Source organism: Hetaerina americana, unplaced genomic scaffold (assembly GCF_022747635.1).
Source record: "Hetaerina americana unplaced genomic scaffold, ioHetAmer1.1.p SCAF_247, whole genome shotgun sequence".
In the NCBI taxonomy this organism is placed as follows: Eukaryota; Metazoa; Arthropoda; class Insecta; order Odonata; family Calopterygidae; genus Hetaerina; species Hetaerina americana.
The window spans coordinates 242000-263409 of record NW_027286816.1 but is presented as its reverse complement, the minus strand read 5'-3'; the positions used below and the strand labels follow the sequence as shown (position 1 = coordinate 263409).

The window sequence follows — 21410 nt, the reverse complement described above, 5'->3', positions numbered from 1 at the left end:
TTTGGCTGTGATCTGAGGCTTCTTGATTTGAATCTGGGTGATACCTCTGCCCAACCCATCTGAAATGAAGTTGTGTGTGATTTTCTGATTATCAGAACTTTGTAGGACTGCAGGTGGCACAGGAAAAGGAACTTGCTTAATATGTGATTACCTTAGGCCTTAGGACCTCTATCCTCACCTCTGTGGGGGCTATTTAAAAAAATTCCCATCATGATGATTCAATAGTTTTTATAATTGGCAGGTTTCAATGAAAAAAATTGGGATATGATTTATGCCAGGCTATTTTTGTGGTTCCGTAAATAATGATACTCATCATCATAAAATCTTTCCTGCCAAACAAGAATCCAGTACATATGTTATTATATATCATAATTCTACTTACATATATATGAATTTTATAGATGATAGCACCATAACTTCCAATATGTCATGTGGTAGCCTAGTCTGAAACAGTGATGTGCATCCCCTCAAATTACCCTTCAGATCTCCTCTTATCTATTTCGCTCCACATAAAGTGCACCACTGCCACAACTGCTTTCCTCTATGTAATGTGACTCATTGTGCTATTATGTACTGTAAAATTTAATGCATCTCTATGTACATAGCTTTGAATATTTAATATCCTCAGATTATTTGAAAAAATCTGCGAATTGAGAAAAAAAGGAGTTTATGCTGGCATTCTGCTTTAAAGCTTTTTTTTGGGCAGCAAAAAATGAAATCTGTCATTAAAGAGTATTCTGGCAATGTATTCTCTTTATATTTAAACGGTCTCTTTTATCATCCAAAGCACACACATCAATAGGCATTCACTGATACCAATAGTGAATGTTTTTGTTCAAATCAATGGCATTTGAAATAACTTCAATTGAGTCAGTTTTCCTAATGCAGGTCATTATAGAGAATGGGCATGCATAGTGGGCTCTGAAAATATTTCTTAAATTATTGAAATCATAATGTATTTGGATATTTTATAATATCTTTGTTATGATTTAGTAAATTAAGTAGTTATGTAGTTTAGTTTTTTTATATGGCTTCATGCTGTTCATTATGGAAGGCATAACTTATGTTTATTATATTTATTTTATTACATGCAAAGGGAAGTGCTATTGCAGTGTAGAAGCACTAATGATATTAAATGGCCAATCTTTTTGAGAATGTAGGGTAGTTTATTTACCAATATTGAGTGGGCGATTTATTTTCAGTGTAATCATTAGGAATAAAATTATGTAAAAACTGTTTCATCTCATTTTATCATCGGCCATTATTATTTAAAATGGCCTTTTTATGTAAGACTTTTAAATATGGAGTGTGCTGGTTTTTGAGTAGAGTACTTTTTCTACTCAAAACTCTCCTCTGTTTCAGTATTTCAATGAAATTATAACCCATTGGGCTTAATGTAGGGGCTTTGGCAATTCAAAGTAGTCTCAAAATGCACTTTAGTTATGTTTTATATAAATACGCTGACAGGAAATCCAGGTGTGTTTCATTGCATTGAATACATTTTGAGGGACCAGGTTTATGGACCCTGAAAATGGGCTGATTATTAGGGACTCATGTCATTGGAATTATGAGATAATAACTATGAAATAAAATGAACCAATAGCTCAGTGTAGTGGGAAAGGGTTCCCAGATAAACTTGGATTGAATTTATGTATCAAATAGGTAGCCTGCCTGAATTGGCAGAGGTTTCCCATAAAAAGAATGCTTTTTATATTACCTAAAGAAAAGTTGGCTACAGATTTTAGACAGTTTAAAAATGGCTATTGACCAATGTATGGCTTCCAGAAACAGCATGGTGGACCAGGGTTATTCAGTGTGCCTCCAATAATGCATTTTCAGAATTTATGTAGTAATATGTGTAACATTAAAAATACCTTATCAAACTGATAATGATTGGTGGTAGATTATCAGATTAATGATTTTTTTAATAGTAACCTTTTTTAATATTAAGATATTTTCATGCAGATTTATCTCCATCTTTGAATTTTTTATCACTGCTGCAAATGCAGGTATAACATGTTGGTTGTGATGCCACTTTTTCCTAATTTCTTTGTGTCATCCTACGTGCAATTATTTTATTCCCATGTTGTCACAACAAATTTATAAGTTGGACTTCTTTCTTCCAATACTTATGAAATTATGATTGGATACATAAAGTCTGTGATATTTAATTGTTTTATAACTTGCATCAGATACTACAGGTACATACTATGCCAGTAGAATGAAAAATGGTACTTGCATTTGAAAGGAGCTTTTGCAGGTACTATATGAAGAATAGAATACATCATTTATGCTTTTGAAAAAAGTCATGTTAATGGTTTGAGGTGGTCCAGATGCTGCCAAGATTAAAATCATGGAATGTAATTATGTTTTTATTTCATGTTGCTTCTGTTATTAAAATGATAAATCATACATTTATGTTCATTTTTAGTTTTGAAATAAAGGTTCTAAAATTTTTATTTAATGCACCTGCATTACTTTGGTATTTATATGATAAATGAATAGTTTTTTTCATCATTGATCTTTAAAGCACTTAATTGTGTCTGGTGTCAATACTCCTGAATGTTGTAGTTAGTCCTACAAAGTTGAAAACTATAGATTCAACGGTCCATGATATAGATTCAATTGTCCATGAGCTGTAGAAGCTCATGGACATGTTTCAATGTAATGGAGAGGTAAGAGCAAAAATGATTTTGGGGCATTTCAACCATATTTTTTTCTCTTTTAATCCTCATGCTGGTTAGATTTTGAAAATGTTGAACAAACTTTTTACAGATTTCCTTTCAACCAATGACTGAAGTACTATTGGGTATGTGATATGTAACTATGTTGACAATTTTGTAAATAAAAAGTACCAATAAAACAGTATCATTACTTGTGATTTTAATTGTGTATAAAAGTACAAACTAATGCTAATGTATGTATTTATTATTCAGCTCAGAATTTGTGCCGGTTTAGTAGTAGCAAGGTGTTTTTACAACTAAGTATCTACTGAAAATTTTGAATCTAGCTTTTGTTATAATTAAGATGGCATTTGAATTTAAAATTACTAAATTAATGTACTCTGCTGGAGTTCAGACTTATTTAATGGAAGCCTAGTAGGTATTAGATTTCATTTTGCTGAGTGTGGAATATTTTCGTTTATTTAATTAAATATTATTGTTGTGGGAAGTGGGTCTTTATAGAAGTGATTCATTCACCATGTAGCTGCGCTATGTAGCCTGGAAGCCCCCTTGTGCAGAAATAATTGGCTACAGCCATTTCAAGGCTTGATCAAAGGATTTAGTTCTAAGCCTTTGAAGAGAATTGAAATCTTTTCCATGAGCATTACTTTATTCCAACTTTGGACTAACTTTTATGCTAAACAAATCCAAAGAATAGTTTTTGTTGAACTATGCAGAAATGGTATTTGGCTTGGCGCTTCCATGGTTGAGGTCAATACACACTTCAAGCTTAGGTCTATTAAAATGCACTTTGTTACTTAAACCCTAGATGGGATTTAAACCTGCAATATATGAACTACACTTACTGAGTCAGTATTATTTTATTAATTTTCTTTTCTTTATTGAAGTCATTGTGCCTGCCAATGGAAAACTCAAAGAATTCCTAGGAATACCTCTGAAAATGTAGTGGATGTTCAGGAAAGATTGGTAATTGACACAGTTGACATAGAAAAGTTTCTTCACCCTCATTTTGAGATGCATCCTAAGACACTAATGATTTATGTCTATATATGTCAGTTCTTATTTACAGCCCTTGCAATACTTGACCCTCCATTGAGATGATATAGACTGAAGCAGCAGTTCATGCTTTAAATGAAAATAAAGGCCTGTATTATATCATATATGCCACAAGTTACTGTTGTGTCTACTGTTGAAGCTTTCCGTATGATTTTCCACTATTTTTTTACTTTCACCAGTGGCATCTACTCAAAGCAAGCACTTTTTCTTTAACTTGAGTAGAAAGTTAACGAAAATATGAATAAGGTTCATACCTTCTTTCTTGTACCTGATAACTGCTCAGCAAAACCCATCCCATTAATTCCCATCCAGGCCCATCACAGTAATACTTTTAATCAATGGACAAGTTTGATGGTTCTTCCATTCTCCAATTTGAAATATAAACATGGAAAAATAATACCGAAGTCTTTCAGCTTCAAATCAGAAACTAGAGTTGATAACTTGAGCACATTCAGCCATCACTCTGTGGAAATAATTAATAAAGGAGCACTTAACTTTGTATCTGTTGACATGCATTTTTTTGCCTTACCTCTTCCAACCTCCTCCACCTCTCCCAACCCCTCCCCAAAAGCTCATATAATTTTTCAATTATGTTCTTAACAGCTACCATCCCCCCTCCTTCCTCACACCCCTGATCTTATCCTTTAGCCTATATAATGAAAGATCTGCCTTATATGGGTTACACCTGATAATAACGTTGTAAATGGTTGCAAAAAACATACAGGAATAGAGAAAAAGTTACATATTCCTAATACCTAAACCTAGCCATCTGGAGTGTAATGCTACATTCTAATATCGTTATACGCTGACTGCAATGGCAACTATAGAGAGACAGCAGAGGATGTGCATTGCCTGGAAGTCTGAGGTATGGTATGGCTAGATAGTTACCACCACAGATTTTGGTTCATATCTGTAGTATTTCCCCTGGCCTCAGAGATAGCAATGGGCTCCCTTCACAAAAATTCACCATTACTTTGATATACACTTCTCCTAAGGAACTCTCGTCAAATGAGAAATTTTGGCATAGGAAACCACAAAGAGATTCCAAAGCTGGGAGAGAACTATATGATTGGGCCAAAATCCCTAAGTCGTCATGTTTTTTCACTCAGATGGATTTTCCTCTTTATCCATCCAACTGACACTTTCAATACTCACTGATGAGCGGCATGCGCGATACCTCAATGTACCAGAATAGAGAAGCAAAGCCAAATTTGCGCTTATTTTCTCTGTGTTTATTAAATTTCTTTAGGCTTTAAAGGGTGGCTAAATTGGGCAAGCATTCTTCCTCGAAGAATTAGGAAACGGTTGCATAAACCATTTCTGCGCGGATCTTTGCAAACTATTCATATCGCGAATACTATGCTGCAGCCAAAAATCAACGTATTTTCTGAATCAGAAGACAATATTACTGTTAATTTGTAATTGTAAAGACACATTGTGTCATTAAAGGAGTAAAACAATTTCATTTTAATTTTCAATTTAATTCATAAATCAAAATAATCGTTTCAAGTTGAACGTTTACTTACGTCAAATTCCCAGCTACATGATTACATACGTGCTTTGTACTTAAAACGTCGAATGATCGAAGAATTTTAACAAAACTACAAAAACCAGATTGATACACTTTGATGTAATCAAACGGTGTTACTTCACTTGACGTTTGTTTTGTTGTTTGAACGTTTTAGATGCACCATGGGAAACATGTGAGAAGGGTGAGACCTGAGGAGCAATAGGTATAGATATGGCTGGGGTAATAACGGGTTCCTGAAATAGAATTATGGGAAACATTCTAGTAAACGATTAAGAAATTTAAATAGCTTTTATTTCAGGATTTCGAAAAAATACAAATTGCGTAGGGAACCTTTAAATTTAATTATGCACACTTATAACTGTTATAACTTTTATCATGCTACCCACAAATACTATTGACATCAAATGATTGCAATCTTTTCCGTCAAGCATGAGTAAGGGGTTGACATGACATATGACTCCTCCGGTCGAGGTCCAAATTTGAATCTCACTCGTTCTCCCTCTCGTCGGCCAGCTGTTATTTAGTGATTCTTTTTTTGTTGTGATTTGGCAATGGTGGCGCTCATGTTTGATGATTACTTCAGGGATTTTCAGTTATATGTGTACACTCGAAGAGATATCGCAGGAAATGAGTGTTGCTGATTGTTTACGTTGTTTGCTAATAAAGGGAGATAGGACTGGAATTCTTTGCCGGAGCCCAAAGTGTGCGTGGGAATAGGAGTTGAGTTAGCCTGTCATCTGCTGTCCTACAGAATGGTTAATCTTCATCAGACTCCAATTTTAAGTCTAATATTTAGTTTTCTAAGTTAATGTATAATAAGTATGCTCAGCGTATGACAGAAAGTGTAACTTATATAGAAATATTTAAGTTGGAATCACCTCCGAGGAAAAAGAAAAGAAGATAGTTTGGCAAATTAATGATCTAGCAGTATGCGAAGACATATTTTCCAAACTCGAGCTCTTAACTAAGACTGATGTAGATAATATTTGATGTAATGAATATAGATAGAGAAGTAAGGGCTGCTGTGGAATCAATGATGTCTGGAAGCACATATGCCAATCATGGTGCTTATAATCAGCCCAATAGGACTTCTAGCATCGAGGGACTTGCATCCATAGATCTAAGTAAAATTTACTTTTTTTTTGATAATTACGCGTTTATGGATATGGGTTACTGACTGCGGTGCAGTTTCTGGATCTATATTCATGATTTTAATTTGACAGATCACAGTATCAACTCAAATAGAGGAGAATATTCCAATGAAGATCTTTTGTCTGGGTGTCGGCGCGATGGGCGAATGTCAGTCGTTCGACGGTTCTTCTGTTTGTTTGTAACTTTTGACCTTCTCTTCACGGTTCTAATGTGGCTGATATGTATTATGGTTAGTTTTGAAGCTTCTTTTCATGTTATATTCGTTTTTATTACATCGTTGATGATTATCTCGATTTTACAGATGATTGGTGATGACATTTACTCAGCTTTAGTGAAGCAAGTAGTTCATTTTAGTATTCACTCTTCTCTCTTTGATATTGTGGTAAGTATGAGTAAATTAAGAGTGCTGTTTGATTTCAAGGAAATTTGTTGATTAAATAATAATCAGTTATCCTTGTTTATGTTCAGATGGCTGCTGCAGTAAGATTTACAATGCTCATAATGTTTTATGCCCTACTTTATATTAATCATTGGATCATAATAGCTGTAAGTTGTATCCTATTTGTGTTTATTTTTTGTTGTTTTTTTTGGGTGACAAGTTTTTAATAGTTATAAATTTCTGTTGCAGATCAGTACATCAGGGACCTGTGCTTTCTTAATAACCAAAGTTTTTGTGTACCATGTAAGTTTTTATGCACCTGAAGTTGCTTTTTATATTTTATATTTGGGGTGCGGTAGATGTTATAGCTGCTGTTTCAAATGTTAGTTCATGGGCTTTAGAATTTGTGTATTAAACTAATCTATATACATATATATTCAACTAACCTCTATACATATATATAACATTGGCCTCTGTGATTCCTATGGTGTTTCATCTTCAAGGTTCCACGACACTCATGCTCAGGTGGTAATCAAACACATAACATTTTCTAATGGATCTCAATCAATGAACTCACCAGATTGATCTGATTACACAAGTTATTTTCAATTTGAGATAATATGTTAACTTTTCCTTATATATAGGACACCTCCATGGTATTCAAGTGGGTAGAGTACTCGGAGGGTCCCAGTGTCAGATCTGGGTGATGCATTTGTGCATCCTCGATGTTCATTGGCCACTTATTTGGCATGGTTTTCTGGGTAAATACCATATTTTTATTGATAATTATAGGTGGTACTGGGGAAGGAACTTTTTCACCTCCTTATTCTGAAAGTGGTATTTTGTATGCTTTCTAGAATAAGTAGTAATTGAACTCAGATCCACCTGGGTTAATAGTTAAAGTCTTTATGAAGAGGTTGCACTGTTTGGGATAGAGGAATATTTTTCTGCACCAACAGAAAAGTAATGAACTCTAAATGCATGGGGTTTTATTCATGTATCGGTTTAAATTTTTCTTCCGAAAAGTGCTTCCATAAATGGGAAATAAATATGTATGGTTTATATGGGAACATTCAGATATCACGTTCTATAGCAAATTTCATAGTCTGCCTCTCGAATGCACAGTGAACATTCCGACTAACATATTTAGGTCCAAAACTACTATTTGTGTGTATATGCCATCAGGATGACCATAACACACCTCAAATGAATAGCATTTCCTCACATGTTTTTAATTTTGTTTCATTAAATATTTTTTGGGCCACATTTTGCATATTGTGAATTCAAATTTCCATTTACTGATGTATTGGTGCGTTATATGAGATCGGCAAAAGCATATGCATCTCTGCATTAATGAAACAGTCTGGTTATGGAATTTATTGTCTCTGGCGTAACTTTATAGAATTTACACAGCATGTATGAAATAATTAACTTTGTAATTCCACACACACACTTGTGTGTAGAATTATAAAATTACTGATTTCATTTCAACAGCCTGGTTATGGTTTTACATTCCATATTACTGCTCTCATTAATGAGCTGTACTCTTCAATGTAAAATTAGTGTGTGGAAGATTAATTTTAGCCCTTTTTTTTACTCATTTGATATTTCTAACTTAATTTACATAGCCCCATACATTGCCCCTCAGTAGGTGCACTTTTAAATCTTCATTTTGTTTGCACCATATTAGATTTGAGTGGCATTGACATCTTTCTCTGTCTTCTGTTCACATTTTTTATTGACAGCACCACAGTCATGTCACATTAACATTTGTGGTATCAGAGCAAGTCACCTTGCTTGCTGCTGTTTGCCATGGGCTAAATAAGCAATTCACTGCCTTCCGTATTAATCTGTGCAAGATTATTCTTTGTTATCACAAATAATATCGAAATTCTGTAATATCTCAAATGCATGCACATACTATTTGAATACTTCACCATCTGTAGGCTCTAATACTAGCAACTACTGTACTACTACTGTCAGTTTAAAATTCCTGCCAGCTGGGATAAGTGGATGTAGTTACCCAAGTTCCACTTTGGTTTAAACATATTCAAAAAGAAATCACCAGTTTTGGAAATGTAGCATATTATTTGTATAATTGTAAAAATAATTAGGGTTTAGATAATGCTTTCTGGGGACTGTTAACTTCCAATAATGTAAAGTATATTCATTTTTGCATCCATGCGTTCTGTATGTCTAATCATGTAACATCTCTCATGTTGTGTTGTATTTGCTTGAGAAAAATTAAATGATTTTTTAAGAATAATTCTTATTTTTATGGAAGAAAATTTTTGAACCATCAGTAAAATGTATTGAAAATGAGAAGTGATGTCATCTGTTTGTGATTAAATTTTTGTCTTCAGGTTGTATGCTCAAATTTAAGCCATGAGTTAAATTTTTGTAATGAGTATTGATAAAAGTTTTAAAATTGGGTAGATAATTGTTAGAGGCTCTCAATCCTAAGTTTTGACATGCAATTTCTTTGCCAAGACACGTATCCTATTGATTTCATTAACAAGCTTTCAATTTCCTTAAAACTCATCTATGTCATGCTTCTTTTTTACTTTCTATTACAATTGCATGATACATGTTGTGTGTTGCTAAAAATTTATGTAACTGTTTCAGTGGGCTGATGCCAGACAGCCTGCCTTTCAAGTGCTTCTGATACTGACATCTTTCATTGTATCATGGGGAGAAGCTTGGTTCTTGGACTTCAGGGTTTTACCTCAAGAGTCGCATGCAAGACAATTTCTTTATGGTGAGTGTTTGCATTTAATGGCTCCCCAGTGTAGTGCACTTAATCTGTGTTTCATTTTTATACTTATTCTTAGATCTCTAAGGGGCAAATTTCCCTGGGTAAAATTATGTGAAAGACATGCTTTTGTATGGCATAGGGATGAGCCATATCTACTTTTTTAATGGATCTTAATTTTGATTCCTATTCCACTCTTTCTCTCTTTCTTCCAAGTCAGTGCCAACCAGAAGTACAAAATTTATTAAGAAATCCCTCAGTTTTTCCAGAGTTTCATATTAAAATTCTAATTACGAGCAAATCTAATGAACCCCAATGGGATATTGCAAATGAATTCTCAGTTATAATTTGTGATTGATATTATTTATGGTGTTATTTTTACAAAGATTTTTGTTGTTAAAATGTGATATCCATGTTTTACAAGAAATACACTATTTATTTAAATTCCATGATTTCAATATATGAGGGGCAGTCAAGTGAAAACCAAACACCTGCCAAAAAAGAGTCTGCGCGAAAGGTGGCAACACTATTTTTACATATCGATGCTGCCATCACTGTGGTAAGAGAACTGCAAGGTGGCAATTGACAGGGGCACGCAGTTGTTGGCTTATGCCCTTGTTGGGGCATGGAGTGGTCTAGTGTTTTTGTCCAGCTGTAGAAATGGAGGCAAGCAATATGAGAAATTCATTGTGTGTGATGAACACTGCATGTACCATGTTCACGTGTTTGGTTTTCACAACAGCATGTCCATGTGTTAGGTTTTCATTTGACTACCCCTCATATTATGTATAACCTATTCATATTTATATTCACATAGACTTTCAAGGTAAACGTGAGTATTAACTGACTGTATGTATCTTATAATCAGCCAAAAGACTTAGTTAGACCAGACTTATCATTGGTGCACACAGGCATCTTGAAATTATACTCTATTTTGTAGTTAAAAAAAAATTGACAATTTTCCGCAAAATAAAATTTAAACGACTGGTATCAATGTAACTACATCATCATTAGATCAGGTCAATGTACGAGGGTCATCCGGAAAGTAGTACCCGTTCGTGCCGCATGAAGTGCTGACGACGCGAGTAGCCGCTGGACGAGGTCAGATAGCTTCAGTGGCTTGTCTGCCTTCTCTGAGCCAAGTTGCGTGACGCTAGCATTGCCTGTGTTGTTTCTGTGATTGTTTACAATGTTTAAAAAAATTGAGAACGCCGCCAGTTGTGAAGTGAGGGCAGTGATTAAATTCCTCAATGCAAGAAACGTTCGCCCATGTGATATTCATCGCCAATTAAAGGAGGTGTATGGAGACAATGTAATGGACGAGTCGTCTGTTCGGCGGTGGTGTCGCAACTTCAACATGGGGAGGGGGAACACACACGACGATGAGCGTTCGGGGAGACCGTCTGTCATTACAGACCAACTGGTGAGCTCAGTTGACGAATTCGTGAGGAACGATCGGCGCGTCACAATTGATGACATCTGTGAGCATTTTCCCAATGTTTCTCGAACAATTGTTCATGAAATTGTTAAACACCATCTGCATTATGCAAAAATTTGTGCAAGATGGGTCCCTCGCGTATCTCAATGAGCTGGCGGCGAAGGACTATGCAGCAGGAATACAGAAACTTGTCACACGTTATGACAAATGCCTTAATTTGCTTGGAGATTATGTTGAGAAGTAGTTTAAAGTATCCTCTTTCAAATAAAATTTTTTATGTTTGTTAATATTTACTTTTGTGTCTTTATTTCACGAACGGGTACTACTTTCCGGATGACCCTCGTAGTTACATTGAAACCTGTTGTATTAAATTTTATTTTGTGGAAAATTGCCAATTTTTAATTAATCATGATATTCCACCATATAACACCTGAAACGTCTCATTTTATTCTGTTTTGTATTGTTTGAAAATTTTTAAAGGCTCTATATCCTTGCAGTAACATATTTTAATTTATCTTAGTAATTTTTTTAGAGGTTAGTATTGCTCTTTTTCTTTTGCCCCGACAAAGATTCCTGTTGCATGCTTTTCTTTTGGAAAATGTTTTAAATAACTATCACATATCATGGAAGTGCATAACTTTTTAACATTGTTTGGGAAATACCTGTCTTGCAGTAAATGCTTCTTTTCTTGGAATAACCTTATATGGGTGAGATTGGAGATTGAAAAATGCAGGCTGCATTTCAGATCTAATTCTGAAGATTTGGAAGAATTTAATGTATTTCATACATATTAACTAAAAATAATGATAATCGATTTTCCGCTAAGAAATTATTTATTCATGACCTAGATTTCAATGTGGGTAAATCTTACTCGAGTGAAGAAAATGGCAGAAATTGCATGCTCATATGTGCACCATATATATCGTTGAGGAGGATTGGAAGTAAGGTGGAGGAGTGATACTTAGGATTTTCAAATGGAAGTTTTTGGTGACTGAAGGGGCAGAGGGTTTGGAAGGGGAGGAATTATGTGGGGAGACCGACAAAGAAAACATATCTAAAAAGCATTAGGGTCATTGATCTATCTTATCTTCTGTCCCTAGGTATTATGCCCCTGGTTATGCTGCACTGCATTATGCCACTGGTTTGTCACTAGTGATGGCTTGTAAACAGACCTGCGGTCAGGGGAGGTAGGGAGGAGGAAAGGGTGGTCTCTGGGCCCCTCCCTAGCATTGGGCACTTGGGGAAACTGATGGAGAGGATTGTTGAAGCAGACTTGAATAACTGCCCATTAATGAGAGGAACCTTCTTCCTCATTCTCTGAATGATTTTGGTTTACCCCAATACATTTAATTTATTCTGTTTGGTTTGGATGTGCTGGACTTGCACATTGAAGGCACAGTTGTAATTACTCCATATCATGTGTGTGTGTGTAGCATTGTGGTGGCATTTCTAGGATAAGGAATCTATTTTGTAGAGGAATAGGCTACCATTTCAGTTGTTCTGGTGGACTTTGAATTGAGTGTCCTCATTTCTATTTACAGTGTCTCAACCCATTGCTGGTTCAAACATTCCAACTGAGAGAGACCGACTTCTGGGTAACCATAACTATTACTTTGAAGGGAGGATGGAAAGTTCATCTGGCAACTTTTATTCACCCATGGATTCTCCAGAAGGTAAACTCATTGCTTGTTTTAAAGTGTTGAAATTTGTGATGAAATGAATTAATAGTTTTCTGATAAGTATTATGTTCCTATATCACTTTTGAACCAACAGCACTGACTCTCTAATCTCACCAGCCAGAAATGACAGCCATTAAAAGGAATATATTTTAATTCAGTTAAGTCACATTGTTTAAAGACTAAAGTAACTTACTTTTTTCCAGATTAAATGTTAAAATGCATTTTTTTGACTCTGCACTTACTTTTGATTTTAAATGACCAATATGTTTACCAGTAAGGTATGACATCACGCAGTTGCGGCTATATGCTAATGGTTATGCTTGTGTAAAATATTTGTATGCTTAATAATTATACTTTTGATGTGATATAATATAGCAGAATGTTGAATTCACGATCAGTTTGCAAAAGCCCCATTATTTTCTTTTAGTCAGTGGCTCCCAATGTACATTTATAATGGTACAATGTACTGTAAATATTGGCAAAATCTAAATATTAAAATTTTTGACATTGTTTCCCAAATTAACATCCCATGTATGATTTTTCATAAATAATTATTTATTTCAACCCTTTATTTTGTCCAAAATACCCATCCTATTCCTGTCCCTTCCTCGTTTGCGTGATATTATCCCCTCTATCACAGTTTTCAACATCCCATTGCCAATCAATATACTCTGCATCCCTTTTTTCTCTCTCCTTAAGATTTCTCCCTGCAATACCCTCTCCTCCCCCACCATACCTATTAAACTCATCATTTGTTTTCCTATCTGTCCACTTCACCTTCCTCATTCCTTCTCCACTCACATTTCAAAAGCCTTCAATCTATGCCTATCATTTTCCTTCAATGACCATGTTTTCACACCATACATAACTATACTCTTTATAAACGTTTTGACGAGTCTTTTCTTAACATCCTTACTCAACATCCCTGTCATCAACTCCCTCCTCCTTGTGAAAGCCTCTTTGCCTAGCGCAATTCTTCTCCTTACGTCCCTACCACTTTGACCATGTTGGTCCAAAACACTACCGAGATACGTAAACTGTTCTACCTACTCTAGTTTTTGCCCTCCTATTTTAATGTTTAGCTTAGCCTTTTCCTTTCTAGAAAATTGCATAACCTTTGTTTTATTAATATTGATTCTCATCCCATATCGGTCGCACTGAGTTTCCAATTCACTAAGCAATGCTTGCAACCTCTTGGCTGACTGACAAACTAAAGCTTGGTCATCAGCAAACCTAACTGATTTTACGAATTTCCCGCCCACTTTCATTCCTACCTCCAGTTCTTCCCATGCCTCTTTAATCATTTCCTCTGCATACAGGTTGAACAGCAACGGTGATAATGGGCAACCCTGCCTTACACCTCTTCCTAACACTGGCCATCCGGACTCTCTGTCCCCCATTCGCACCTGAGCAGTCTGAGACATGTACAGGTTGTGGATTAGTCTCCTGTCCTTCCAATCTATTCGTATTTTCTGCAATATGCTCATTAGTTTTTCCCAATTCACTCCACCAAATGCCTTTTCAAAATCTATGAAATAAGCAAGTACGTCCTGATTGTATTCTATATTCCTCCTTACTATTGGTGTCATCACTGCAATGGCATCATGCATATGCCTCTCCCCTTCATAAATCCAAACTGATTATCCCCTAAGTAATCATTTGCCCTGATATCCATCCTTTTTTTGATGATCATGGGAACCACTTAAAACTGTGCGGGAAATCAAATTTATTGTTCTAACCCCTTCCCATGATGTAGCCTTAACCTTTTTGGAATAGGAACTAACACTGATTTGACGAAGTCTTCTGGCCTGATTCCATCCTGATAGATATACCCCATGGATGAACCTCTTAGGTGCTACGAATCAGTCAATATAGACTATTCTTCCCTCATTTTCCTAAACCTTTAAGTAGTGCTGCAGGAATGTTGTGTACCTCCACAGCCTGCCCTTCAAGTAATCAGACATCATGTATTAGGTTTTGTACTTTTAATTCAGTTGGCAGTACATGTATTTGTTTCGAAAATGGTCTACACATTTTTATTTAGGATCTCCCATAAACACACACTAATTTCCAGGTAAAACTTTACTGATATTTTGCTGTCATTACATATTGTAAAAATTCAAGTTTGCCCAATAGTCCAGGTGATATCCTTTTGAAATGGAATCGCAATTAGGTTTAGAATTTATTGATCTACTTTTGAGGCATTCTCAGTATGGATTTCCTGATTTAAATTTTGATTAGTATCTAAAAATCTAATTGACCCATCACTATTTTATGCCCCTGCTATGATAAATTAGTGTTCTGATATCTGAAAGAGCTTTTTATGGAGGATCCATGAAATGACTCCTCTGTAAATTTATGCTATTCATATTTCACTGTATAATTTATATTTTAATTACCTTTATGGATTATCTGAGCCCTAAAGTAGATTAGAGACTGAAGTTAATGAATTTTTGTGGAATGTAGGAAGAGATTGATGAGTAAGTTATCTAAAACGAATCATACTGCACAGGTATGGACAGTGGATGTGGTTATGAGATAGGCAGAGGAGTTAAACAAAGTCATTCTTCCCCTCAAAACATCTGTTTTTCAATTTTTTTTCTAGGATATGGTAAGATAATCATGGCATGGAAGTCAAAATTCCAGGCTCAGGCATTTGTGGATATTAAACATATTTTGAAATGATAAAATTGTGCACTCCACCTCCCCCCTCCATTCCCTCCTTTAACTCGCCCCACTAATACCCACCCATGGCGATATTGCAGTATGTACACTTAATTCCAGGCTTTAACACTTTGATTGTGCCTGATGATGATGCAAAGGCACCAAAATGTATTTGACTGGATAAATGACCATTGGATATTGCAATTTTATTATTTCACATCATGGGATGGACTTGGAGTTAGAATATAAGTTAACAGGATCCTGGTAGATGGATTTATGAATTCTCAAGTGTTAGGTGGCTCATCATCTGTGAATTGAGAAAAATGATGTGGTTTTGCATTTACGCTATCTTTTTTGTGTGTTACAGCATCAGATGATGAAAAGGATGTGAAGGTGAATTCTCATCGAAAACTCAGCCCGCAGGTATGATAACCAGCTTTTATTTTAAACCTTACAATGCCACATGTTTTTATGAGCCTACCCTGAAGTGCCATATCTTTTTATTTTGCTTTAAATTTTTAATGTTTAATATTTTCAAGAAATTTCACATGGGTGAAAAAATCATTCACTTGGAATGACAAAAAAATAAAATTGTCTGAAAGATCTAGGAATACTAGAGAGCAAGAAAGGAAAAGCCGTTAGATAGATGAAATTACACGGGGCAGTAGAAATTGATTATAAACCCACAGAATTAGAGAGAGTAAAGAGTTTAAGGAAAAATGGAAGGAAGGGAATCTTTGCAGTATAAATGAGAAAAGACTTTGGTCTGTGGGTTTCCTTTGATTAATATTGATCCCAATCCCATATAAGGGAAAAGTGTTGGGATGTGAGGACTTTAGGATGATAAGTTTAATTTCACATTAGCAAATTTAGTTATGAGAATCATTAATAATGATGGCAGAATAGTGAAGAAAAATAAATTGGTATCATTATAACTACATGAGATCAGTTTCAAATCGGAAAGAGGGGAGGATTGTGTGATGCTATGCAGTGCTGAGGAAATTAGTAGAGGGGAACATCATATACACATACAATCAGAATGCCTTTGTGTTCTACGTGGATACCGAGGCATTTGATCAAGCAGTAGACACAGCTGATGAAGATATGTATTGCAAAATATAGGAGTTGACTGGGAGGGGTGAAGGATAGGTGATTATTTTGAAACTTGTACATTGATCAGATGGCACAGAACAGGTAAGAGCTAGCAGAGGGGGTATTTGAATGGGCAGTGACTGGCAATGTGATACAGGGTTGCCCATTATCGTCGTTATTATTTAACTTTATTCTTTGAAAATCTTAGGGGAATAATGATAAAGGCTTGGGCTGGGAATTAAAGTTAGCAGGAAGATGTAAGTCAGTTACGTATGCAGATGAACATGAAACAGTGAGTCAGACAGCCAAGATATTCAATTATCATGCAATGCTTTAAAGAAAGAGATATGGGGAGATGGGGATTCACCACAAGAAAACGGAAGTAGCAAGATTCTTGAGAATAAGGAAAGCTAACTTGAACATAAAGCTGGAGGGAAAGAACTGGAGCAGGTGGAGCAGTTCATATATTTGGCAGTATTTTTAGAGGAAAAGGGCACAATAGTGGTGGCATTAAGAGAAGAATTGCACTAGCAAAAGAGGCATATTCTAGAAGAAGAAAATGAATTACTTTACTACTTTGAGTACTTTGGTACTTTGAGTGAAGATGTGAAGTAAATATTCTTAAAGCCTTAAATATTGAGCACAATGCTTAATGAAGATGGGACCTTGTCTTTGAGGCGAGAGGATGAGTGTGAATTGGAGGTTTTTGAGATGTGGGTGTGATGAAGAATGGGGAAAATAAGTTGGGAAGAGAGGAAGACAAATTATGAGGTTTGAATAGGGTGGGTGAAGAGAAGGGGTTACTGGGGAACATCCATAAAAAGGAGATAAAGTCAGCGGAAAAAACATTGAAAGCTTTGATAGAAGGAGAACATTGATTGAGGTAAAGAATGGAAGAGGGTAGGCTTTTCAGACAGCAACCAGTTATGCGGAAATAAATAAAGAAATAATGTAGGGCAAAGATAGAGGAAATCCTCGTGATGCATTGTTAATAGTCACCACGGTCCATTCAAAATCTTATTAGGTAGATTGCCTTAAGTGGACTCCCAAGTAGTTATTTTACATGTGTGTGATTGATGTATAATTATGCATGGGTTAACAAATTTACTGTTCAGTTTTCAATGTTGAAAAGAAATGTTTCTATTTTCCTCAAAAATATTTTTCCAGAATACTGCTCGGATGTTAGGCTAAAATATTTTTTGTGATGTTACCACTTGTCAACATTGAAAATATATTATGTGGACAGCACATTATTTTATTTTTGTGGCCAAAGACATGGTCATAATTACAAAGTTACGATAACTTATTACATTACTCAGGCCTATAAAACTTTTCTCTGTGCCTCTGCCAAGTGAAGTGAGAGAATGATATCTGAATCATATCCTCTTAATATTTTTTAAATCTGATGTACATTAGTTTTGTGGAAATCTTGTGTGTTTTGGGGTGGAATGGCCTAGGCATTTACCCCTTAAGCGCTAGAACCCCTAGAATTCCTTCATGCCTAAAATTGCCACCAGTGGTCAATTTGACTGTTGTATGTTTCAGCATAATGTTTATTATACAATTTAAAACCATTTAATGGTATATTTTGATGCAATTTTATCATCAATTTTATCAGTTGCTTAAACTATTTAGTAATTAATGACCAATATTAATACACTGGAAATTGTCTACCAATCATTCTGACTGTGAATTTGAATCAAACATGTCAGTGTATAAATATTGTGTTATAAATAATAAGTAAACTGTAGTTTCACATTAACAAATTAGGTTTTACAATTATTATTTTCTAATGATGACTGGTGTTGTAATACTAGTAGAAGTTGATGTAGACATGAAATAATACTGATATAGTGATAATACAACTCTATGACAATATGTACATTTCATGTATATTGAGCAATAGCTCCTGTATAATCATCATTATGTACATCCTCATATCATCAATATCATCATAGCAGTATCATAGTATCATTTGTATTGACAATATCATTCAAAGCTATTTCCACAATAATAATTGACTTTTTAACAAATATTTCATTAATGTATTCAAATACCTTGGTGATGAAAAATATGGAACTGGTATTGACCGGTAATAGTGTCGCACATTCCTATCGTCAAAAGCAATAAATAAAGTATAGACCTAAATTTCAGTTTCATGAGATAAAATAGCTGAAAAAAATGCTATATCCGGAATGTTGCACATATTTCTTGTTTTATTTCATTTGAATGGTTGTACCTGATACTGATATATTTTCATATACTTCGTAACTGAAGTGAAAAGTGTTGTTTTCTGTGATATTCTGATACGTTTTGATTTATTGTGTGTTTTTAGTGTTTTCCACTAATTTTATGATAAATTTCATGCCAGCGAACTTTTTGTTCAGTGGTTTCTTTGTGTATCACCAATGTCTATGGTTTTTTCCCTTTCAATTGTGTATGCTGTAAAAAATATACTCTACCCTTTTGCAAAGACATTGGTGGTGTGCATACTTGCCATTTGGAAGTATACGTCTTTTAGCTCATGTACTGGTCTTTTTTTCGTATTACCTTTTTCATAGTACCAATTTATCCTTGAATTCAATTCGTTATTCCTGTCTTTCAGTTAATATTAATCGTATTTGCCATTTACTCGTTATGTTGTCAACAAATTTACTATCATTGACACCATAGACAAATGCATCTTTCACCTTTCAAATTTGAAGCCTCATATGTTTATTATGCACACACACAATGCATTATATTTTAAATAAATAATATAATTTGTTTCTGTATGTATCACTCACACATTATTTCTTGATCATTTCGACAAAATTCAGCTTCGTATATATATACATATATATATATATATATATATATATATATATATATATATATATATATATATATATATATATACACACACACACACACACACACACACACACACACACACACATACACATATATATACATACACAACAACAGAGGAGCCTTTATCGGCGGAGGTGACAACAATTTTTGGATTGGACTGTAGGGTTTTTAGGGCATGACGTTCGTTCGTGGAGAGGTTAATTTTTGGTCTGAGATGTTTATTGAAGGATTGATTAGGAACTTTTTCGATTAGGAGATGTATAAAAATTTCGACAGGATGGTTACTAGGAAGGGGTTTTGGCTCATGAGTTGAAGCCAGGTGGAATTGGTCAAGTGTGGTATGGGTGTTTAAGTTATTAAAAGGTTTACTTTGTGATTTCCAGAAGGCATGCCATCGAAGGTTTCGGCAGAAATTGAGGGAATCAGTGGGTATGTTTATGTAGTTTATTTTTGGTGTAGGGGAGAAGGATAGGCCTTTACTAAGAACGGATATTTCATTGTCTGAAAGGCTAGTGTTTGAAAGGTTTACAATGTCATGGGCATTGTCGAAGGGAGGGGGGGTGTTAGGAGCGTTCGGTGGTGGCTGATGTCTGGGAAAAACTGGAGGGCCTTAGGGAGGCAGGGGGAAGGTTGTAACTGCTGTGGAGGTCGGGCTTATATTTAAAGAGTGGGGGTGGTTGAGGAGGAGGTGGTGGGAAAGGGTGAGAGTGTGGAATTTTGAGACCTACTCGGAAGTAGGAAATAATATATATATATATTATTTGGATGGCACAATAGAACAAAAAAATATGAATTGAGAACACCTAAAAGGACACTCACATTTCAGAAAGGTTAAGCTTTCGACCTGAAGAAGGCTGAAAGCTTAAACTTTCTAAAATGTGAGGGTCCCTTTACTTGTTCTCTATTGATATTTTTTGGAGTTAGAGAAGCACTTGTTAATTAGTTCAACGGGATGATCCAAAAGTGATGAAACTTGAGACTGCGAGTTCATTGATCCAGGTGGCAAATCCAACTGGACGAACCACAAAAGTATGTATGTTGGTTCATCTGGTCTTCAATTTTTGTGGATCATGATAGAAAACTATAGTCCGTAACCAGCGTTAGATTTTCTTATTCGGCAGAGAATATGAGGGGCATTCCTCCCGGTCGCATCTTTCCCGGCGGATTCATTTTTTACCCTCAGAATGATAATATTGCGATTATCGTTCGACATAAATCAGAGTTTTTGCAATTGATATTCGATTTATATGTATTTTTTTATTTTTTATTTGTTTGAATAAACGTATTTTGCCCGAAATATTTTATTTCACGATACTGGTTCTAAGATTGTTGCTAATCCATTTTTCATACGATCCGCATTATAAATCAATCGGGGGCCATAATAATATTTAAGTTTACCATGTACATTCGTCGAAAAGACGAAACATCATTCTAGATTTGAGCGCTAATGATTCACAACGAAATTTAGAACCGACTTGGTTTTCTAGCTAGCCATTCTTCCTATTTTTCTTCGCATAAACTCCAAACAAATGGGGATTCTATCTGTTGGTCAAATTGACCAGAACTGGCTAATTATGTTAATGGATAGTTAAAATATTTTTTTCAGGGGTGCATTTCCGCTATACTTTCGCATGGAATATCTCTGTTCACTGGAGATTGGTTAGCATTCGTCATATTGCACAACAAACTGCGTCCCGTACTTTGGATTGACAGTTTTTCTTTCTTTCACGGAGCACTGGCAAGGGTACCAAAACAACGATAGCTTCATGGAATAATTTTCTTTGGTGGCATACTTCCCTTGTAACGGCTGACATTACTTTGCAATCAATTGCTTCGTAGCAATGAAAAATGAATCTAGAGGGGTTTGAAAGGCACACTCATTGGAATCAACTCTACCACCTTCACTCCGTGCGTTGTCGGTGTAGAATTTTGTGTGGTGATCACCAAGGAGCGTAGCTAGAAACCAGAGAGGGGAGCTGTATAGCTCGAGTCAGTATTATGGAGAGTAGGTACTACGTAAATTTATGCAGAGTTTAATTGGTGGTCTACCGGGTACGACGTTCTCGTCCCGACATTTTTGCGTAATGACAGGAACTTCAAAGTTGGTTAGCCACTAATTAAGCTGTTCCT

The 21410-nt window shown here is 35.3% G+C and overlaps 1 protein-coding gene across 2 annotated transcripts in view; it reads left to right on the top strand.

Moving 5' to 3' along the window:
• Positions 1-5809: 5809 nt before the first annotated feature.
• Start1 (Steroidogenic acute regulatory protein-like) overlaps positions 5810-21410 on the top strand; it is a 53922-nt gene continuing 38321 nt past the window's right edge. The window contains exons 1-8 of one of the 2 annotated variants that reach the window (XM_071586712.1): positions 5810-6395; positions 6495-6652; positions 6725-6805; positions 6892-6969; positions 7052-7105; positions 9428-9560; positions 12534-12665; positions 15703-15758. In XM_071586712.1, coding sequence (XP_071442813.1) covers positions 6266-6395; positions 6495-6652; positions 6725-6805; positions 6892-6969; positions 7052-7105; positions 9428-9560; positions 12534-12665; positions 15703-15758 — 822 coding nt within the window. In that variant the 5' untranslated portion in view covers positions 5810-6265. Of the gene's footprint in view, positions 6396-6494; positions 6653-6724; positions 6806-6891; positions 6970-7051; positions 7106-9427; positions 9561-12533; positions 12666-15702; positions 15759-21410 lie in introns of those variants that run through there. The other variant, XM_071586713.1, reaches the window with a different exon arrangement.